At 42.3% G+C, this 23,776-nt stretch overlaps 1 protein-coding gene across 1 annotated transcript in view; it reads right to left on the bottom strand.

Moving 5' to 3' along the window:
- Positions 1 to 14,089: 14,089 nt before the first annotated feature.
- trhra (thyrotropin-releasing hormone receptor a) overlaps positions 14,090 to 23,776 on the bottom strand; it is a gene marked incomplete at both ends in the record, with an annotated part of 10,168 nt that continues 481 nt past the window's right edge. The window contains 2 exons of the mRNA XM_079503784.1: positions 14,090 to 14,521; positions 23,427 to 23,776. The exon at positions 23,427 to 23,776 is cut by the window's right edge and continues 481 nt beyond it. Of these exons, the coding sequence (XP_079359910.1) occupies positions 14,090 to 14,521; positions 23,427 to 23,776 (782 nt within the window). The remainder of the gene's footprint in view (positions 14,522 to 23,426) is intronic.

The following is a 23,776-nucleotide window of genomic DNA, read 5'->3' as shown; positions in this document are numbered from 1 at the left end:
GGTTGAAGTTGAGGTTGAACAGTGCTATCTGGAGATTGCATAAAAGTGTTATTTTGCACATAGGTTTTGAAATAGCCAGGGCTCTCTTCTATGGAAGCCCCAGGGAGAGGGCCTTGTCACAGCCCCAAGAGGCATGGTGCCATTCACCAAACACACATGGGAAAACCATTCAAAGTGGTGTCTGTCTGTCTGTCTGTCTGTCTGTCTGTCTGTCTGTCTGTCTGTCTGTCTGTCTGTCTGTCTGTCTGCCTGCCTGCCTGCCTGCCTGCCTGCCTGCCTGCCTGCTGTCTGTCTGTCTGTCTGTCTGTCTGTCTGTCTGTCTGTCTGTCTGTCTGTCTGTCTGTCTGTCTGTCTGTCTGTCTGTCTGTCTGTCTGTCTGTCTGCCTGCCTGCCTGCCTGCCTGCCTGCCTGCCTGTCTGTCTGTCTGTCTGTCTGTCTGTCTGTCTGTCTGTCTGTCTGTTTGTTGTACAAACAGCTGCAATACCTCTGGGTGACCTAAAGTGCTCACTTTACTTGTTCTTGTGCCCTAATAGTAGGCCAGAAATAGCTTGTACAACACAAGGGTGAACTGGAGAGTGACTGACAATTTCCACTATTGAATATTGAGACTGTTATTTTCTAACACTGAGCTGTATTTTCTTACAGTGAGGCTATACACCTCCTTGTGTATAGCCTGTATATATAAGTGTGTCCACTTATATAGTCATATAGTCATCACCTCACTCATGAGGTGATGACTCTGATTAGAAGCCAATGAGTAAGCCTTGCCGGGCCATGAGGCCCATAGGAGCCTTGGCGTGAGGCAGCTTGATGTACAAGTACACCCTTGGACATGACACTAGTATGTCGCAGGGACTTACCCCAATTCAACCCTTGATGCTGAGTGCCAAGCAGGGAGGCACTGGGTCCAATGTTTCTTTTCTTTTTCGTTTAGTCTTTGGTATGACCCAATAGCCAAATAAGATAGTCACAATTGTATCACAAAAATAAATCATTAGTTTGCTAGAACAGAAAACATGCACCAGTCTTGGGTCAGGGTGGAATACTATATGTTTGGAAGGAAGCCTTGAGCAAGTTCAGAGCCAGATCAATCCTAACTATTTCCTTTACTTTTTACACCTGCATACAGTGGCTCTATAGCTCATTTTAAAGTAATGCTTATATGTCACGGTCTGTCGAATGCTGCGTCAATTCAAGCACAAATATCACTTTTCTTTCTGGAGACAGGCTGGGTGTTGCAGCAAAGCAACACCTGTATTAGGCTGTGTGCTCCACAGCCTAATACAGTTGCTACAACAATGTGGGATGTTCCAAATTAAGGCTGCTCTGATAATGTACCAAAGAATGAAATATGAAAATAACATACTAGACCCTAGTTGTAATACAATTGCAGGAAATACTAGGTTTCATATATACTCAGTAAATGAGGTATACACTGTATATCCACGCCAGAACTTTGCGGTATTGTAATAATAATTTCTAAAGAGTAGCTCAAGAATTACTACCTCGACATAAAGGCCTGGCTTTGTGTGTTCCGCCTGTGATGTCATGTGTGTGGCCAAGTCTATGGACTTTTTATGGCGATTTTTCTTCTGTACGATCAATGGCCAAGTCAATGGCAAATGACATAAGTGTGACTTCATCATCATACATGATCATCATGACAAAAGCCTGGCACCCCTCAAGATCTGGTCATCCCAGCTTAGTAAGTAAAAAAATCACACCCGTGTGAACTGAGTGGTGTAAGGTCTTATATAGACTGATCAGCTGTGGTCTGACGTAATGTCTGACGTAATGAAATCACACCCGTGTGAACTGGGTGACCATAGCAACCATGCTCATTTTTTTTGCACAGACTAACAAAGCCAGTTGTAGGAGTGGTTTACACCACTCAACAATAATGTCTGACGTAATGAAATCACACCCGGGTGAACTGGGTGACCGTAGCAACCATGCTCATTTTTTTTGCACTAACAAAGCCAGTTGTAGGAGTGGTTTACACCACTCAAAAATATTTAGGACGACCGTCGAGCCGATTCTACGCTATGGCTCCGAGACATGGACACTTTCAAAGAAATTAGAGAAACGGCTGGATGGCACTTACACCCACCTTCTAATGAGAGCGCAAAATCTCTCTTGGAAGAGCCATCCATCGACGAATAGTTAAAATGGAAAAAACAGCCATGAAGGTAATTGGTAGGAAAGATTCTCCATCTCTTCAGACAATCTTTGAGAAAACGGTGCTCAGTCTGTCAGAGAGAGTGTTGTCTGACCCTTCACATGTATTATCTTCAGAGTATGAGCTGTTACCCTCTGGTAGACGCTACAGAGCGTGTCGTTGCAAGAGCAACCGCTTTAAACTTTATTTTCTTCCCACTTCAATTGTCCTACTAAACAACCGCCACATAGTTCATAGTTCTTAGTGGGGAAGGGACTTTGACCTTCATCAGTTAGTTAATGCACTTATACCTGTGATACTATAAACTGTGAATACTCTAGTACTTTATATTTATATACCTCCTCTGACTGCAATTTTGCACCTTTCTTGTAATACTCTTGTGATACTGTACTTGTACATTGCTGCTATTGTGTATTGTCTACTGTGTATTGTCTGTCTTTTTTTAAAAGCGTCATGTACTACTGCACTTTTGCCCAAGACAAATTTCCCCTCGTGGGACAATAAAGTATATCTCATCATCTCATCTCACATACGGCAACCTTCCCCGTGTTTCTTAGTCCGATCCAGAAGAACACAGTTTGCTGGCCACTGCTACAGAGCTGACAATGAGGTTATATTTCCCCTTCTTCTCTGGAATCTTGCCTCATCGTTCCCTGATGTCATCGCTAGGGACGCATGTACCAGTAAGCACTAGAGGTGAGTGTTCAGATAGGCGGAAGGAAGGGCGAGGGAAGTCCATTTCACCCACACAGGCTCAGAGTTTCTATCTAGCAACTTTCAGGCTGCTGAACAAAACATAAGTCTTCCTCCTGTGCAATATCGACTTGCACTACTGATGCGATCACTGATGAATCACAGAGGCCAGTTTGAGTCTGGTCTGTACGGCCAAGACCAGCTGGGTCAAAAAAGCAAGGCTTTTTTTTCCCCAGCCTCAGATTTTGTTGGGGGCACGACGTAACGCAGCCAAGCATTTGATCTGAGGTTGAGAGAGTTTTGGACCAGTTAAAATTTAGAACAAATGTAGAGTGGGAGATTACCAACAATGGCTTCCAACCCACTAGGGCGTACAGCAGGGTTCCCCAATTAATTTTCCTCAAGGGCCATATTTTGGGCTGGGGGCCGAGTCCGCACGCGCGAATTTTTATTTTTATTTTTTTATTAATTAATTAAAAATCACACCCGTGTGAACTGAGTGGTGCAGTGACGTCACACACTAACCATAGCAACCATGCTCACCCCTACGTGTGTACAGGTACCTGTGTACAGGTACACAGGTACACAGGTACATACAGACAAAGCTGGTTATTGGAATGGTTTGGCCACTCAAAAATTGTTCTCAACCAGTGGTCCGGGGACCACCAGTGGTCCTTGAGGGGGTGCCCAGTTTGACATGCATAGTCTACTGACCCCCATTTAATGCCATTTATATCTGGGACACCCCCCCAAAACAAAACAAAAAACTTTTTTTTCCTGCGGGCCGCAAATGGCCCGCGGGCCGCCTATTGGGGAACCCTGGCGTACAGAGTACAGTGATGAGTCCTATAGGGCAGGGGTTCTCAACCCGTGGGTCGCGACCCCTCAGGGGGTCGCCAAAATATTTTGGGGGGTCCCAAAATTATTATTATTATTTAAAAAAAAAAAAAAAAACATTTTTGCAACTAAATGGCTATAAAATGGAAATTAAGAGTTTACATAGTACTTGGTGCATGCATAAACTTAATGAGTATATCTGGTTTCAGTATTCATTTATGATATATTTTCTCTATTATTAAGGTTATTCGGGGGTCGCGAGACATGGCCAAAGCATTTCCGGGGGTCCCCAGCCAAAAAGGTTGAGAACCCCTGCTATAGGGGAGCTGGTTATGAACCTCAATGCAGCCTGCACCTGTAGTTGTGACAATAGCTTTTGATTGACTGATTGACAATAACCTGGCCAATGCTGGGAAACAAAATCACATTTTTTGGTTCACCTTTTTGGTTCACATTTTTTGATTCACATTTTTTGTGATGTAGGATTTCCTCTTAACTCACATGAAACTGATTTTAACATTGTGTCCATAGGGGCGGCGGTGGCTCAGGAGTAGAGTGGCACATTTTAGGGTCACATTTTTGGTTCACATTTTAGGGTCACATTTTAGAGTCACATTTTTGGGTCACATTTTAGGGTCACATTTTAGGGTCACATTTTTGGTTCACATTTTAGGGTCACATTTTTGGGTCACATTTTTGGGTCACATTTTTGGTTCACATTTTAGGGTCACATTTTAGGGTCACATTTTAGGGTCACATTTTAGGGTCACATTTTAGGGTCACATTTTAGGGTCACATTTTAGGGTCACATTTTTGGTTCACATGTTTGGTTCACATTTCCAATGTAGGCTATATTGTAAAATCAAAGTTAGGTGTCCATTTGGTTCCTAACTATCATTTAGCTGGGGACCCCCTGAAACTCCCTCAAGGACCCCTAGGGTCCATTTTCACATTGGCCTGTTATAGCACCACCAACAGGTGGATCTTTGCAAAACACATTTTTGGAACAAAATACCTCAAATCATCCAATTGGCATCCATGGCATAAGAAAAAATGGCACCCTTTTCACATTGGCCATTATAGCACCACCAGGAGGCCACAGCCTGGGGGGGGTGCCCTTTCCCTAAAAATAAAAATAAGCCCCCCTAGCCCCCCCCCTCTGCACGTGCCTGGTAAGCAGGAACTATGCGGATGGCAATGAAGGACCGGGAGGTCTGGCTTGGCATTGGGTGGCACCGCGGTCCATGTTCTCGACCGCGGTCGAAATATTATGATGATGAGCCCCTCCAACATCTGGCAGCCAAGTCTATTGACTGTTTAATGTTGTTTTATCACCCCGCCCCCCGTGATGTCATGTGGCAGCCAAGTCTGTGGACTTGTTATGTTTGTCTTATTCATGCCCCCTGTGACATACAAAAGCAAACAAAGGCGCCTCTCACTTCACACGAGTGAAGTGAGAGGTGTATAATATGTGTATAATATATTATCAGTGTTCATTGTAGAGTAGTGCACCAGCTCGTGACTGCAGTGTAATGACTGTGTATTTGGAATATACATGAAATGTATGTAAGAACAGACATTCTAGGGCTATTTAATATTAGAATATTCATCTAATATTCAAACATGTATTCACCAAAATCAACTTGTGAATGGGAAATTGACTTGCCTCAAAAGGTTAATGTCAAGACCTGATGTAAATGAAGTGAGACATGGGCATATAATTATTTCATTATCTAAGAGATGTGCTGGAATACTGTATGACTAATTGAATATACAATATACAGTTGGAGGCCATCGATTTTGTCCTTTTCTTTTTGCTGAGGTTTGCGTGATCTGCGCAAAAGGACAGTTAACCCATTTTGGGCGGGAACGCCTTTTGGTGTTTTAAACATTGTTATAATTTAGCTATTGAAAAATAGCAGATCTACAAGCTCATAGCGCGCCACCGAGTGGCGCGCTACGAGCTTGTAGGTCTGCTATTTTTGAAAAATCGTGAAAATATTTATTTCAGAAAACTGGAGGATTTAGAAGGATTTTTTTAAATTTTGAGGTCAGGCCTAAATGGGTCAAATGATAAGGGACAATATCGGTGGCACCCAACTGTACAGCAGTAACAGCACCTCATCTCCCCGCCCTCTGCTTGCCTAAACTTGCTTGCATTTAGCTGACCACAGCTTGCTGAGATGAACATAATTTGTCCTTTATCCTCACAATGAATGCAAAATGCTCAGCGTTTTGTGAAATATTGGCCTAGCAATATAAAGTAGGGCAAGAAAGCAGGCAGTGGCATATAAAAAGGGCAGCATTTTCATAATTATAGGTATTGTATTTCATCTAGTAATGCAGGGAAGTGAAGTGGCTTGAGACAAACTTTCAAATGCAACCTGGTCTGGTCTCGTCCTTCTATGATGAATCGTTTTGTATTGTATTGGACTAATGTGTTCATCAATAATTTATCCTGTTGACACCTTTGACCAACAACTTACTTACAGAGTACAGTATTGAGTTAGAAATCTAATGACATTACAATTCCATGGCCTTGGGTTGTGATTGGATAATTCAATTGTCTCCTTCCTGAATCCTGACACCGACAGGTCGAATGCCGTGGCTGGAGACTATGTTTACGCCCCTGTACGTCCGTCCGTCCGTCCGTCCGTCCGTCCGTCCATCTATCAGCTAATCTCTGGCATCTTTGGACCGATCAGAGTGTAACTTTCCACACACTCTCCCTGGAGGCCAGAGCGGAACCTCTACATTTTTTGTGTTCCAATTTTGGAAATCGGAACACATTATAACGTGATCAAGACGGCTCTGTCAGATTTTTGCTAAGATGCTAAGAAAGTGTGCAGAAGTGGCCTGTTTTGTACAAAATGCCTCAAATCATGAACACAGTGTCCAATTGCCGTGAAATGTTTTCCACACATTCCCATTAGGCCAAGGAAGAAACGGCCTACATTTTTTTAAATCGGCCTGATGTTGGCGCTATGAGACAAACTCATGTTTTGGCCTATAACTCTAGATCGTAATTCCTTGGTTTCCGTGATTCCTTGGATCATTACAACCTTTTCTGCCATGTTGCAAGTTTTCTGCCATGTTGCATTTTAGTTTCTTGCAAAACAGTACTTGCTACTACTCCTACCGATTTTATCCAAACCTCACCCAAATTTGCACGCCATCTGTAGTCATGTGATCAAGATGTGTCCGGTTTCTCATATTCCATTTCAATTGGCTATGATTGCCTTCCAAACTTTGCTGGAGGGGCCCAATTTACATGAATTGCCACAAGCACCGCTGGACTGATCGGTGAGAAACTTTGAACGCACATGCTTCCTCCCTATCTTCTATGGTATCTTCTATGGTGCTTCCTGGTGCTTCCTTGTCATATGGTTCCAATGGAGCTTCCCTGTCTTGAGTGTCTTCAATGGTGCTCACTGCTTTACTTCCTATGGTGTCCTTGTCTTCTATGGTGCTTCCCTGCATCTATGGTGCTTTCTATATGGTGTTTCCCTTTCTTGTATCTCCCTTTCTTCTACTAACTAGGTGGTTTAAAATGTGATTAAAATCTAATTTCTAAAGATGTGTCTCAGCCTGGACACTGATAATTCTATACTTGAGATGGTATAGTATACAGTAGGAGAAGAATGCACACTAGAAGATCTGCCGCCACACCAATAGTTAATGAATATGTTCCAGGGACATTATATAGCTATGTCATTTTGGCCATAAAATGTATTCCATCAAGTCAGTTCAGATTGCTGATATGGCACTGCCACAGTATATATTTTAATAGAACTATAAATTACAGTAAGAATTTACTGTGTGTGCGTGTGTGTGTGTGTGTGTGTGTGCGTGCGTGCGTGCGTGTGTGCGTGCGTGCGTGCGTGTGTGTGTGTGTGTGTGTGTGTCAGTGTGTGTGTGTGTGTGTCTGCAGTGTTGGGTCAGCAGCGTCAGCTACATGTAGCTTAACTTGCCAAACACTGGTTTTAATTATTTATTTGATGTTTTTTTCCAGTAAGAATTGAGGTTCGAATACCTGCACATATAGTGGAGTATTGAAGTTAATTAATAGGCCTATTAGCTATATGGCGTGGGCGTGTGAGTGTGTTTGTGTGTGTGTCTGTGTGTGACAGAGTCATTCATGATGTTCAACAATATACATTTATGGTATTTATGCTGTATTGTAGTGGGTTGTGGTGCCTAAAGAGCTGCATTATGGGGAGCACCTTGGGTGGATTGCTAGTACATTGTGATTTGCTGATTACTTAGCCTGGGGTGGAGTCAGTAGTCTATATAAAGGGGAAATGGTTCAGTTGAGAGTAGGCTGCCATGGGGAGAGGTTGACACCTGTCACTCTCTGTTTAAGTTAAGTGCAAGTTTGTTGGAGTTGCCTTTTCTTTAGTTATCCAGGCCTGGAACACATTAAAAACTTAAAATTTTCACCTGCAAGCATGTGTGTGTGTGTGCATGCGTGTGTCCGTGGCTGTGTTGTTTGGTTAGGGTCAGATCGCCTCACTGCCCCAAAGAGATTAATTTACGTGTTACAGGCCCCCCCCATTCGTGTATAGTGATGGGGAAGACTGCTGAAGCAAGGAATGTGTCCTTCAGATTGATGTCCTCAATATTGTCGTAGCTCATTCCCTGGCCCAGGCTGTGTGAGATTCATTGTAGCGGCTTAAATTATGTCGTTTTCATCGCAGCTCCCATGATACACGATCAGCCACGGGTGGAAAGCAATGGAAGCAGAAAAAGCTCATGTAATGCTCTATCTACAGCAGGCCTGTCGAACTCAACTTGGGGTGAGGGCCGCATTGGTCAAAAGGTCACTTGATGGGGGCGCGATTGCGGACGCGCGCTCGATGTCTCAGTCAGTCACTGCTATAACTACATATGTGTGTGTGTGTGTATATATATATATATATATATATATATATAAATAAACATAAACATTTGAAAGTAAAACATTTCAATTTGAAGTAAAGACATTACTTGTCTACCAAACATTTACATCTGCAAATATGCAAGTATCTGCAGTTTCTGTTCAGTAATGTGTGGCTTTTGTTATGTTTCAGCTGTTGATCACCTGAGAGCTATTACCATGTCAGCACAATATCTGCAGTTTCTGTTCAGTAATGTGTGGCTTTTGTTATGTGTCAGCTGTTGATCACCTGTCAGCAAACATTTACATCTGCATTACATATGCAGGCCTACTTTCAGCAAATCAAACTCAGACAATAAACTCAGTTTTGTGTTTTTATTGAAGTTCAGTAAGTTCTCAGAAAATGTCAAACAAAAAATAATGACACTCAATGCTTCATGCATGCATAATCAATTAAAAAGGAAAGGAAAAAACCCAAATAGAAAAAGTTCAGCTCAAAACATTAAAAAAAACTGTTTTACTTCATGCCTGACACCTGGCATCTCTTTGCTTTAACCAAGTTGTCAACGTCAGGGACCAGCTTCTGAGTAGTTGAAACTTTCATAATGTCATTTAGATGTCTGTTTGTCAACTGTGAGCGCAGTTTGGATTTATTGATATTCATCACAGAGAAAGCCTGCTCACAGAGATATGTTGTGCCAAACATACTGAGGATCTTTGAAGCAAACATTTGAAATGCAGGATATTGTGGTCCCAGTTTGTTATAGAACTCCTCCACAGTGCTATTCCTAAATTCTATTTTCAATGCATCATCATGCTGGATATCAATTAATTCCATCTGGAGTTTACCATCCAGGTTCATCATAATATCTGAATCAACATCGGTCTCAAATGGGTATCTGAATACAGATAATTCTGCCTTTAGCTGAGAAAATATCTGAAAACGATTCTGAAACTCACTTGCCAGCTGTGAGAGTTTGTCCATGTACCTGTGCATGTTGCCATTAGCTTTTTTTGTGCAGTTACATACTGCAACGTGAGGAAATTAACCAGGACGTTTTGTGACAGTTGCTTCTGCCACAATCTTAATTTCGTTTGAAATGCAGCAATGCTGCGTTCATATTCAGTAACAAGCTTGTTGCGGCCTTGCATGTTAACATTCAGTGTGTTTAGATGCTGTGTTATATCCACCAAAAATGCCAGATCATCAACCCAGTCTGGGTCATCCAACTGCACAAGTGGTTTCCCTTTATCCTTCATGAATTGTCCGAAGGATGTAACTGAGCTTCACAACATCGTCATTAACAACACGGGTTTTGCCGAAGAGAGCCTGCTGCTTTTTCACAGCTTCTTCAAGTTCGTTACACTTTTTCAGTCTGGATTCTCCTGTAAACTTGTCGAATGTTTCTTTGTGCCTTGTATCATAGTGCCGGTTGACGTTGTATTCCTTTCCTAAAACTACCGTATTGCATATCAGACATGTAGGCTTGCCTTTGTATTCGTAGAAGAAAAAGCGTTCTCTCCAAGTAGGGTTGAATACACGGCGTTCGTCCTCAAACTTTCTCTTCTTGTTGTTCGGCAGCATATTGAATCTGAATCACAGCAGCAGTGTCTTCTCAGCAGTTGTCAGTGGTGTCTGTCAGGTAGCTTTCAGGTGAATGAATGCTGACACTGTATTACCTGGACTCTTATTTATGGTGCATGGGGCCAACACATGCGTTATCATGGAATGGATCCCATCGCAGTTTTAGGAAAACCCCGATGTGATTGGCCAGTAGTCGCTGTGATTGACAGGGAGAGGGAGAGGGGGGAGAGAGAGAGGGGTTTGTGTTCTTTTTCCTACAACGCCTTTTTTTGTGAGAGAGAGAGAGAGAGAGAGAGAGAATTGAATTGAGAGAGAGAGGTGTGTGTCTTATGGTACTTCACGCTTCATCTGCTACAGTATGCTCCTATACTGTAGAATCTACAGTATAGGAGCATACTGTAGCAGATTTGCAAGCTCACAATGCATCTGGGATGCGTCACATTCTGAGCTTGATCTATTTTTTTGGCGTGCTACACTGCCATACGACGGAGCATTCATTAATTAGGCATAACATGGGCCAAATATATTGACAGAGCTGCACAATGAATTGTTCCACATTGTAGTTTATTATAGACAAATCACAATACAAAATACAAAACGTATCCATCAAACAGCAAGAACAACATTGTGGTCGAGCAGAATAATTAATTCTGCCTTAAATAGAGAAAGGGAAAACGACTTTCACAAATGGTAAATGGACTGCATTTATATCTCCAAAGCACTTTATTTCACATTGACCGAATCACACACAGGAAACCATGCTGCAAGGCTCCAACCTGCTCACCTGCAGCAGTTAGAGGTTCAGTGTCTTTCTCAAGGACACTTTTGATACATAGCCAGGAAGAATCGGGAATCAAACATGGTACCTCCGGATTTCATGATGGCCGCTCTACCTCCTGAGCCACTGCCGTCCCTTTATCTAATCCGTGACTTTATAAAAAATATGCTTTAGATGAAGTCACACTGTACATTTATTTTTTGTAAATGTCACAATAGCTTTTGGTCATGCTGCAAACTGGCTACCGGGCTGGAGAGAAAACATCAAGTTTCTTAGTTTCTTCCCCTAAATGGAAAACATTTTAGTACTAGCCTATAGTGGAAAATGAGAACAAAAAGGAAGAAAATCAACAAAACACATCTGAGAAAAATCAACAGTGCACATCTGAGAGGGATTTTATACTTTACAAAGTAACACCCCGTTTCTTTCCCTTCTATTACATTGAGGAGCATAATAGCTTACAAGGTAAAATGGTAGAAAAATACATAACCCACTGCCACACAACACAAGTAACACTTGAAAACATCGATTTTACATCAATTTCAAGCAATTTTACAGCATATAGACAGGGAAATAATCTGTTTTCATTTTTCAGAATATTCCTACATGACGTGTGTATTTTGTGGGCTTGCTTTATTGCGACCGAAGGTCTCAGTTAACTATGGAATCGTGCATTTCCCGTCAGCGTGTTGGTTGGTCGGGGTGAGAGAGCACGTGACATCATCAGGGATGGAGCACGTGACATCATCAGGGATGGAGATCCCTCATGTCATCAATATTGGCCAGCAACTCTACATCTGACCTCAAACCCTTAGATCTCCATATATGGAGTTAACCTGTTCTGACATTCCATATGTTGATCCTTCCCCATCCATCCTTCCTCCTCGATGTCTCTCTTTTGACTGATACCTGTCCATTTAAACTCTAGACGGGCCTGCCCTAAAGTTATTAGTGCAGCCGCGCCCGACAGCCGGCGGAAACTAGAGTTCTCAACAGGCTCGGAAATTAAGATCTTACCCCCCCATGCCAAAGCGCCAGCGCTCGCCCAGCAGTCTGCTGTCACCCAGGCAGATATGTTTTTTTTTTTTTATTACTTTATTGAGTCAATCACATGTACAATTCTTTGTAGCAAATACATTTTCTTTTCACATTTGTTTCTACATGTTTCATGTCACTGTTGTTAGCTGACTTTGACCCATTTTTTTTTCTTTTTTCGTGCATACATACATCCCTTCACCTTCACAAAAAAACACAGAAATAAAAGAGAAAAAAAAGAAAAGGCAGATATGTTGATCTGATCCCCCCATGCCAAAGCGCCAGCACTCGCCCAGCAGTCTGCTGTCACCCAGGCGGATGCGTGCACGGGTTACGGCTTCTTGCCCTCAGGCGTCTTTACTGGTTACATATATACATATACAGTATATAAGTATACTGTATTGTGTATGCATTATATAGTCCACCATTGCGCTGTAGGTTTTGCTGCAATGATAGTATACCATAAAGAAGCCTTAATTGCACTCTGTGGTCTCAAACTTTATCAATGAATTACAGCCTTCTGCTATCATAACAGATCATTTTGAAAACAATCTAATGTTTGGATAACATGCAGGCATCATTCCCTTGAATTAGCATACATTGGCTGCTGACCTTTACAGGCATTTCACACAGGCCATAGTAGTCGGATAAACATGAATTTTATTGTTTTGATGTTACTTCCACAGTAGGATTCATGTCCAATTTGTGAATGTGAAATACACTGAATATCGTATTAACTTTTCGGATTTCAAAGACCATTGCTGCTATTAGTGGTTATTTAGGCCTACTGTAAGTAACTTTCTTTTCTTTTTTTTTCACTTAATTTTTATTGATGAAAAGACAGACAACAAAACAAAACGACAATACGAAGAAAAAAAAGAACAAAAAGAGGAAGACAAAAACAAAAAACAAAAGACAAAGCTGCATTTTTCATATTACAAGATACATTCATTGAAATCCTCATTATCGCTAGGCTGAGAAAGAGATCCCACTTTTTATAGAACTTATCCTCTTGTAGTCTAAGTATGAATGTTAGTTTTTCCATAGTCCAGAATATATGAGCGTGGCCCACTCCCTTGTGGCCACACTGTCTCCAGCATGGCTGTTCTGTTTTCAATCTCATTAGGTTCTTCCAACAGAAATCTCTCCACATTCTTGAGTTGTAAGTAACTTTTTTTTAAGAAGTAAAATGCCAGAATCCTGAATACGTTCAGGCCTGCCTTGACGTGCAAATGTAGCCATGGCTGAAGATCAGAATCCCAATACTGTATCTCCCCTTGGCTGTGGGGGTTTCTATTTCTATGAGTGGTACTGTAGATGATTGGTTTCTCACATGGGAGCCTGGGGTTCGAATCCAGGTGGTTAAATTGCAGGGAGCCCTGCCTAGCCTCTCCATGGCAGCTTTTAAACTGGAGGGGACGCGTCCCCCCCCCCCCCCCTCCTCATGAAACTGAGTACGTCCGGACCCCCCCACCTACGCGCATGACTGTCTCATTGGCACTAAAATGTATGTTAAAAATATGTATTATTATTCCACTCAACATTTTAATTGAAAACATAAATACAATTCCAAAATATATATTATTATAAACATAAATAGTCGTACATTTTCACGTAACTAACTTGTACTGTATTGTTCTGACTACTGATATACAATTGTCTGTCCAAATGCTAATAAAGTTTTCTTCTAAAACTCTAAAGGTGCTGGCAGCACCTTTTCAAGGTTTGTAATCAAAGGTGTAACTGATCTGTGGGAGAGATCATGGTAACAGTGGGAGGGTGTGATGATGGCAAGAATCAAACATGCAGCTTTCAAACATAATGAATTCAAAGGTTGCCTGTCTTTCTCATAAATTAGGTACCAGCATGTTTTATTCCCTCTAAAATTGAGAGATGAAAACTTGTTTTGAAGGCATCATTGTCGTGATGACTCATCCAACTCCCTTTATTACTCCGGTTCAAGCAACATAAAGAAAATCCTTGGAGACAATCGTTATGGAAATGTTTACAGTTGTCTGCTTAATACTTTGAATCCCTTCCCTAACTCTCCATGGTGGGAGAGAACCTGAAGTTCTGAAAATCTCTTTCAGTGTAAATGCATTCAATTCAAGCTGTCTCAGCTCGCCCCGATGGGGAGGCATCCTTATTCTTGGTGTTCGGCAGGATGCTGCTGGGTAAGAACTGATGGCGTTTGGCGGTTGGCGTGGATAGCTCATCCATCACCGTGGTGAAGCGGTCAGGGCTCCCATTGGACGTGTCCTTAATGACACTGTAGGTGAGCGCTACGCTCGCTGGCTTCTCCGGCCGCTGAGGGCCACAGTGGCAGAGCTTCTTGAACGCGGCACGGAACTTCTGGGACATGGCGTTGTAGATGACAGGGTTTATGGCGCTGTTCAGGTAGATGCAGAGGCGGCAGAAGAGCAGGAACCATTTGTCCAGGTAGGCCTCGTCCAAGAAGGAGTTCACCACCACCAAGGTCCGATAGGGCATCCAGAGCAGCGCAAAGAGGACTACTACCACAACCAACATCTTCGTCACCTGAAACAATGCAAAGAAGATAATATTTAGAAGCAGGAACCATAAAAAAAGTATCGGTATGACTATTTTTGTCAATTGAGAAATCAATAAACATAGTTTTAAAAAACAGCAAAAGAAGTGGGAACCATGCATGCACACAGCACCTTCAAGCATCTCAATGTGTGATCTGTTGACTAATGACTATGCACACCTTGCTATTCTTTACACAATTTGATGTTGTTATTCTTGCTGCTGCAATATTGAGGAACCAAAACCAAAGAATCTTACACGAGTGTACTCGTATATAAGATCTAACAGTAAAGAATCTTGATTCTTGAACAAGCCGATTCAGAAATTCAAGTTGAAAATGTTAGTCCCCCGAGGTAAAAGCTGGTTCTAAAGAACACAATAATATAATGTGTTTCTCTCTCTGATCATGCACACTTTCTGTAATCACTGAGCTAGAAAAGTCCATTATTTTGTGGAGTCAAATGTCTATAAGTCATTCAAAAGACAATTGGATGTCAAATGGATGTAAGTAATGCAGCAGCAAAGGCACATTTTTTAAATGGAACTTGGAGTCTTTTTTTTAGTCCAAACAGTTCCTTGTGGAATTTATTCACTCTTCAAAACAGGCTTTTATGCGCTGCATGAAGAACTTCAATTTCTCATTTTATTTCAACTCTTGTATGACTGGACTGTTAATTAATTTGCAGCAACTTCGGGACTAACAGAAGTAAATCTATATGCACAACTCAACAAAGCTTGCATTTGTTAATTTGTTAATTGCAGACATAATTATTAATTACCATAATGTTTTATACTAAATAATGTTAACTTAAGAGTAATTATATCCTATCCAGTATCCACATTTATGTTGTGGGGTCTGATCAGCTCTAGTGATGTGAGGCTAATTGGATTGGTTAAGGCCAGTGACAGCACCATCATTGACTACAATACCTCCCCAGTACATTTGGACCTTTAGAGTAATAAGTCCCTGGCTGATGGTATAGATTTAGCATATTCCACAAAGAGTTATCGCTGTCACTTGTCACACAATAAGATGCAGTGTCGTTTCACTCTGTGGGTGTAATTAACCTTGCTTTGTGTGCAGAAAGGCGTGTAATTGTGTTTTGTGCAGCTGTGGTGTGTGTGTGTGTGTGTGTGTGTGTGTGTGTGTGTGTGTGTGTGTGTGTGTGTGTGTGTGTGCGTGCGTGCGTGCGTGCGTGCGTGCGTGCGTGCGTGCGTGCGTGCGTGCGTGCGTGCGTGCGTGCGTGCGTGCGTGCGGCGTGTGAGTGTGCGTGTTTGTGTGTGTAATATAGGTTGAAATAAAGGACGGGGAGCAGAACTATATTGTCTGCGGACATTCCACTTTTTTTTTATTTGATCACTTTCTGGGTCCAGCACCGTATTTAAAAACTGGGATGTGCATATCGTTTTCCTCCTTTACATTTGTGTGTGTGTGTGTGTGTGTGTGTGTGTGTGTGTGTGTGTGTGTGTGTGTGTGTGTGTGTGTGTGTGTGTGTGTGTGTGTGTGTGTGTGTGTGTGTGTGTGTGTGTGTGTGTGTGTGTGTGTGTGTGTGTGTGTGTGTGTGTGTGTGTGTGTGTGTGTGTCACAACAAGTGCTTGTTTTGTATGTTTGTAAGACAACGCTTTGATCCTTTCCTGTGGGAGGATGAGGAACAAGCCAAAGCCCAGTTTGATCCATGTGCACACAGGTTTGGGTTTAACTGATGGTATACTGTCGAATCAGACCCCCTCTACTAGCCTCCTTGGGCCACAACACCCTGTGTAACACCACAGGGACTCCTCTTCGGATCTGATAAGCAAACACACAATTCAATTCAATTCAAACACACACACACCTCAGTCTACCTGCATGTTTGGTTTGTGGAACAAACAACAACACTACCCTACCTCCTGGCCGGCTCGTCTTATTGTGAAAATAATTGTTCTACGTGTTCAAAATAATTGACAAGATCATGCTTGTAGGAAAGGTTTGGTCTGTGTTGTATAGGCAGATTATTTTTGGAATGTCATTATGGGGGAAATGTTCGAAATGTTTCAAAAATAGCCCATCTACAAGCTCACAACGAGTCATGATGCGATACGTTGTGGGCTTGTAGTGGTTAATCATTTTGAACACATATGGCATCCCTATATTCTGGGGCAAACATTCCGCAAAAATAGAGGATCTACAAGCTACGTGATATAGATTGGCTATTTCCGGCAAAGAGAGGTAGTGTGGAGGGGGGAAAGGAGGGAGGGCTATGAAGACCCCTAGGAGACTCAATTAAGTATATAGGGTTTAAGTGGTTAAATGGTTTGGAGAATGAATTACTGCTGGGCTGCAGGGCAGTAATGGAAACACTGCATTGCACACCCTCATTGCCCCCCATCCCCCCGTGCAATGGGGGCATGCAATCTCAAAACACTGTGTAGATAGACAAATCATAAAAAAACTCAATTAAGGATACATACATGCCATGATTTTGCCTCAAAAGCAGGGCATTAACTTCCTTGTAAGATTTGTGAAAATGGAGTCTTCTATCAAAAAAGGACGGCTTTAACTGTCTCTAGAGGGGGGGGGGGGGGGTACGATGTTCTGTAATAGAGTGCATAAAAGATATGGGAATTTAATAAAGTGATGTACACCAGATGGCACTGGCTGATTAACTAATGACTTGTTTTAGTTTGGAATGCCACCCATCCTATACAGCAATAGGCTATTCCAATTGAATTGATGCCATATTTAGCTTCTAACAAAAAGGAAACCCTCGGAGATAATGGATATGAAAATGTTTGCAGTTGTCTGCTTAAAGGGGTATTGGGTTATAATGCGCAAAGGGGGTCGTGTTTTTTCAATTACTTGTTTCATTCGTTTTTTTATGATTTGTTTTGAAAATGGAAAAAATATAAAATGATAAAATTTAATTAATTGAAATATAGTGATTGAAAACATACATGAGTCTAACATGGCTAAAATAGAGTTTGACGTTTAATGGGTTTATATAGGGGTACGGTGCACACGAAAGCTTGCATAGAGTTAACGACCCCAGAAGTGTTTTAAAGTGAAATACCCCTTTAACAAATGTTTCAATCTTGAGGCAACCTAATGAAGCATTTCCTTAATAGTACAGCGGATTACCAAAAAATTGTGCACTTTTTCAAAAAAGCATGAAACTTTTACCATAGTTAGATGATACCATGAGGTGTATTTTCAGATGTGGAGTCAAGTCTGATTTGACCTCTGAGGCCCGGGAGAGGTCAAATTCTAAATGGCTGCTTAGCTCCAATATATAAAGGAATCGTTCAGTTTGTGATAAAAGCATGAAATCTGGTACACATATAGCCAAGGGCATCCCAAACATAATTGGATGTGGAGGCATCCTGAATTTTCAACATGGCACCCATGGCAGCCATTTTTCAAAATGCCACCATTGACATCCTATTATAAGGCAATATTTTCTAAATTTCCTTATGCTTTAAGTAGCATGTGACATATCAAACTAGGGGGTTTTCATGATGCTGAATCCATTCCAAGCATTAGTTTGGGCTAATTGGCCAAATTGGGCTAAATTTGGCCATAGCAACTTGCCCAAATGTGCTGACATCAGCACAGTTGGGCAAGTTGCTATCGCCAAATTTAGCCCAATGAGTGTTTTTATGCAAAACTAATGCTTGGAATAGATTCAGCATCATGAAAACCCCCTAGTTTGATATGTCACATGCTACTTAAAGCATAAGGAAATTTAGAAAATATTGCCTTATAATAGGATGTCAATGGTGGCATTTTGAAAAATGGCTGCCATGGGTGCCATGTTGAAAATTCAGGATGCCTCCACATCCAATTATGTTTGGGATGCCCTTGGCTATATGTGTACCAGATTTCATGCTTTTATCACAAACTGAACGATTCCTTTATATATTGGAGCTAAGCAGCTGGACTATAATATGTTCTCTCTATAAAGTGCATTCAATGTAAACATTGGAGGAAAACAATAATGTAGCCAAAATGTAGCCTACACCAGATTGCACTGGCTAATTGATTAACTAATGTGTATTGAATGGAATTTGCTATTACAATATGGGTACCAGAAGCTCTGGTACCCATATTGTTTTTTAATGGGGGGAGGGGTTGGGGGGGGGGGGGGGGTCACTTTCATGGCATTAAAAGGGAAGCATTATTTATGATTTGGTCAATCACTGCTAACCCGCCAATTGGAGAGTGTTGTGGTTAAGGGTCGAAACACTTTTAAGTGGTTGGGGACCACCTAGTCTTGTGTTGCCAGACTGTGTTGCCTCTCGCAATTTTCAAATGCTTGCGTCATAAGCGATAAATAAGCGATAAAGCGGAAGTGGAGACTCCTCCCCACTTCCGTTTCGTCTTTACAGTCGCACACATTTATCCTAATATAAATAGAAATCACCTAAGCATAATAGCTTGTTGCTTAGCAGAAAATTAAATAAAAAAATTAAAATGGCGAAAATGGCAGCTTCCTTACTCGGATTTCGGGAGGTGTAGTTCCAGACTCTAGCATTCAGAGAATGTGGAATAGTTGTCTGGCTACACAAGACTAGGGGAGAGAAAGAACATCCGCTCCAAGACTTACTTTATTTAGAGGCAACAAATTTGCAATTTGTTGCCTCTAAATAAAGTAAGTCTCGGAGCTCTAGAAACTAGTGTGTGGATGTTCTTCTCTTCCTTGATGTTTGCCTTGATGCCTGACATCCAGCACCTGGTCTAAATATAGGCATTGAGATGTGCACACAATCTTCTCTGTACACAAGTCTAGGGAACACCTGCTGACCTTTCTTCACTTTATATCATTCCCAGCTGATCCCACAGCTCTGTAGCTGCACTGGGGAAGGGGAGCACTTGATTGCCTTACAAACCCTCGCCGTGCAGGCGTCTAAGCACCGCCTACGCTCATATGACTGTGATTGTGTGTCTCCGGGCGCTTTCTGTAAAGACATCAAGCGCCTCCTATTTCCGTGACAGAGACTGGCCGAGTAAAAACAAGGAAGTGTGTTTCGGTCTTGTGGGCGCAAAGCATAGAGTTATAAAAGGATAGAGGGAGGACCGGAGTGACAGCCCCGCCCCCCGCTATTAATTTCGATTTGGGCACCAAAATTTGGTGGCCAAAATGCGGAAGTGCAAACGAGTGCTCAATGTTAAACCCCAGCTGCATGGGGTTTCCTCGTCATAAATCCACGGGTCCGCCGTCCCAACTCTGACCAGTAGGGCCGAGCGCTTCAATGTTGGAGAGCCTCCCTGGGGGCTTGGCGAAAAGCGGCGCAAAGTATAGCTACTTTTGTGAATTAGCAACAGTTTTATGGTGTTATTATTGCTAATGTTTGTAACCGTTTTAGAAAAGCAATAAGCCACGCAATAAGCGAGGTTGCCTGCGCTTGTGTCTCACCTGCACGCCTCTCAGCCATTATAAAATACACGATAACCTCACACCTCTTGTGGCTTATTGCTTTAATCTTTGATGTATTTACAGACTGAACTCCCTGGGCAACCAGTGACCTCCAGGAAAGTCTGGATGGCAACCGAGGAAGGTCGTGATGCTGGAGCGACAGCTGACCTCCAGGAAAGACTGGCAGGGTAACAGGGCCAGCAACCCCTGTTGCAACACTCGCAAGAGGGCACCAAGCAAGCTACAGAATGTACAAATGAGCAATACCCCCAGAGTCTCCCAAGAGGAGGGGAGGAAGAGAGACAGATTCAACCAACGCTAAAAGGACAGTGACACAGACGCAGAGAAGGCTCAAACAAACCACCTTGACTCAAAAATACCAGCTTTAAGGCAGGCCAAGTGTGGACAAGGACAGACGCATGCACACTGCACAGCCTTATAGTCTGGTGAGAAACAAATCATAGTGCTAGAGAACTCTCAGTGCCTGTAATCCCCCAAGAACAGTTACACACAAGGCAGAGAGAGCTTCCTGCTGGCTCTGGCATAAGAGAGAGGACATTAGCTGGAAGCTTGGATGAGGGCAGTGATTTGGGTACCGAGACGACTCGCCCCTTTTCCAACTCGCCCTCGCGAAAAGTGAAGACGGCTCGCCACAGAATTTCGAAACGTGAAGACGGCTCGCCAAAGAATTTCGAAAAGTGATGACGGCTCGCCCCGAGCCGTGGAGAGCCCGCCCCCATAGTGTGGACAGCTCGCCCCACAGCGTGGATATCTCGCCCCAACGCACGGATATCTCGCCCTGTGTTTATTTCATGTTTATTTTACCTTATTTATCATATTAGAACATTGTTTGTCAAAGGAGAACATTTAGAACCAGTTAGAACCCGTTTGTTTGTTGTTGGTCAAATTAAAATTATGCATGGATAATGAATGGCTGTCTCCCCTCCATTGTTCTGGAAATTCCATTCCAAGTACAGTACTTGACATTCCATTCTGGAAAGGTGTTCCATTCCTCCATTACTGAAATGAGTTGTTGTTGTACTACCATTATGTTAAACTTGGGCCACAGCCATATGCACTCATGTTTACATAATGTTATCCAGTAACATTCGTTTTTGCATGTCATGGTATGGAGTTGCTTATTTCATTGTTTAAAAAACGTTAGAGTTAAAGATTTAGCTGGGGACCTGGAGCCTGTGAAATCTTTCACAGACTTACAGTGCCACCAACAGGTGGATTTTTGAAAATGACTCAAATCATGAAGGCAGAGTGCAATTTACGTGGAATCTTTCACAGACAGGTGGCACTAAAGTTCTTGTTGCTTCCCACTTACATAAAATTGTATTATTTTGTACTTCATGGAAGTACATGAACTACATACAATACAATACAACTTTGATTTATCTCTGCCCTTATGTTATTGTATGCTGTGTGTGTGTGTCAAGTTCTTGTTGCTTCCCACTTACATAACATTGCCTGCCAGACACCTTTGATGATGGGCCATTCTGTAGAACAGAATCCCATGAATTAAATCAATGAATCAATGATGGCCTGGAATGTAGCCTACAGAATGCAAATGCTCCAACCTCAATACAGGTCCATATGGTCCTATAGATTACAGGAATTTAAAACCTTAGACTACATGACTACATAGTTATGGTTAATGTAGTCATGTGTATGACTAATTGTAAATTAAGTAACCCAGATGTTTATTTATAAATATCAATATAAATCAATACAAATATAAATCAATGCAGCATACATATCAGGTTATTTCAATGTATTTCAAGGATTTACTATAGCCCATAGCATTTACAAACAACAAGTTATTACAAGTTCAATCAATTAATGTAACTATTGAGAGCGTAAGAATCTGGTCTCAGTCCTAAATGGGTTAAAACATTTAGGTTGACACTTTTTATTTTCACATACACCCCCCCCCCCCCCCCCCCCTCTCTCTCTGTTTAAAAGTACAGGAAAAAAAATATAGTACAGGTAAAAATCTCTCTCTCTCTCTCTCTGTTTAAAAGTAGGCTACTATTGTGAATCAGTGGACCATGACAGTTTAAACACAACTCTTCTTTACTTTCAAAACTCAGAGTCAATAATAAGGCAAAGCAACATCATCACACATGTTGTATGTCAAGACTGAAGTAGTCAATCCCAGATAATCCCCCCAATCATCACAAACAACACAGGAATATGCAAGAGCGCAGCACAATCAAACAGCTGTCAGTGAGACATAACAGCTACATGTAAAAATCTCTCTCTCTCTTTGTTGGGACGACTTCTCCGGACTTTTGGGGGCGAATTCTCCTGACTTTTCGGGGCGAATTCTCCGCGCGTTGGGGCGACCGATCTTCCCGTTGGGGCGACCGCTCTTCCCGTTGAGGCGACCGATCTTCGCCGCTTTGGGCGAGTTGGAAAAGGGGCGAGCCGTCTCGTATTCGTGATTTGGCCATGAAGGCCTATCTCACAGCCCCCTTTCCACGCCCCCTTCCGGTAGCTAGTGGTGTCATTTAACATTAGGCATTTACGCTTTTTTTCTCTGGAGAATCTAAGTACATTTCCTAATGTTAAAAATGAAAATGTCAAAGACCGATAATAATATGAAGAAAACACAATGGTATAACAACTCAAATAAGTAGAATAAACCTTACCTTTACAAAACGTGTTTTTGTGGGTTTTAACATGGATGATTGATGATTGATGGAAGTCTATGGACCGCAGAAAAAATAACACCATTAGCTCCAAAAGGGGGCGGGGAAATGCTGTGAGATAGGCCTACTGCTGATATGATATGACATGACATGACATGACATGACATGACATGACTATGATTATGATATGATATGATATGATATGATATGATATGATATGATATGATATGATATGATATGATATGATATGATATGATATGATATGATATGATGATATGATATGACCCGCCAACTGGAGAGTGTTGTGGTTAAGGGTCGAAACACTTTAAGAAGGTTTCCATCTCCGATGTATTTACAAACGTGTGTGTGTGTGTGTGTGTGTGTGTGTGTGTGTGTGTGTGTGTGTGTGTGTGTGTGTGTGTGTGTGTGTGTGTGTGTGTGTGTGACTATGTGTGTGTATAAGCCTATGTGCAGCAGCATGCATTTATCTCTATAGCCACCACCCCCCCCACACACACACACAATTCAATTCAATGTCAATTCGCGCACGCACGCACGCACACACACACACACACACACACACGCACGCACGCACACACACACACACACACACACACACACACACACACACACACAATTCAATTTAAATTCACACACACTCACACACACACACACACCTTAGCACCTAGGCTGTCTGTCTCCCTCGCTCACTCTTATCTGCTCTCCTCTAACGGATGCATACACACTCATGCGCACAGTTACGCAGAGAGAGCGTGCGTGTGTGTGCGTGTGTGCGTGCGCGCGTGTCATCTATCATATCGCAAAATGACAGGAGAAACCCACCTGTCGACGCGAGGCAGCGGTTGCGCTGCTAGATGAGCATGTGCCAATCATCCTGCTGCCTTGGCACGTGTCCTTTTTCCACTTCTTGGAGTTTCCCTGGAGTTGTGCCTTGTCTGACGGCAGTGGGCTTAGGAAAAGTATTCTGGCAATAAGTCCATACAGAATCGTGGCCAGCATGAGGGGCAGCAAGTAAAAAACGGTGAAATCCGTGAAATAAATGGGCAAGTAATTGTTCCTGGATATCTTGTACGCGCAGGTGTTCAAGACGACATTGTCATAGACTAACTCTTCCGTGTTCGCGAGGAACAGCCACATGACACAGTAGATGGACGTGAGGGTCCAGACCGCGG

Source organism: Electrona antarctica, assembly GCF_951216825.1.
Source record: "Electrona antarctica genome assembly, chromosome: 6".
NCBI classification, from domain to species: Eukaryota; Metazoa; Chordata; class Actinopteri; order Myctophiformes; family Myctophidae; genus Electrona; species Electrona antarctica.
Note: the sequence above shows the minus strand (reverse complement) of the source record. Positions and strands in the feature narration are given on the sequence as shown.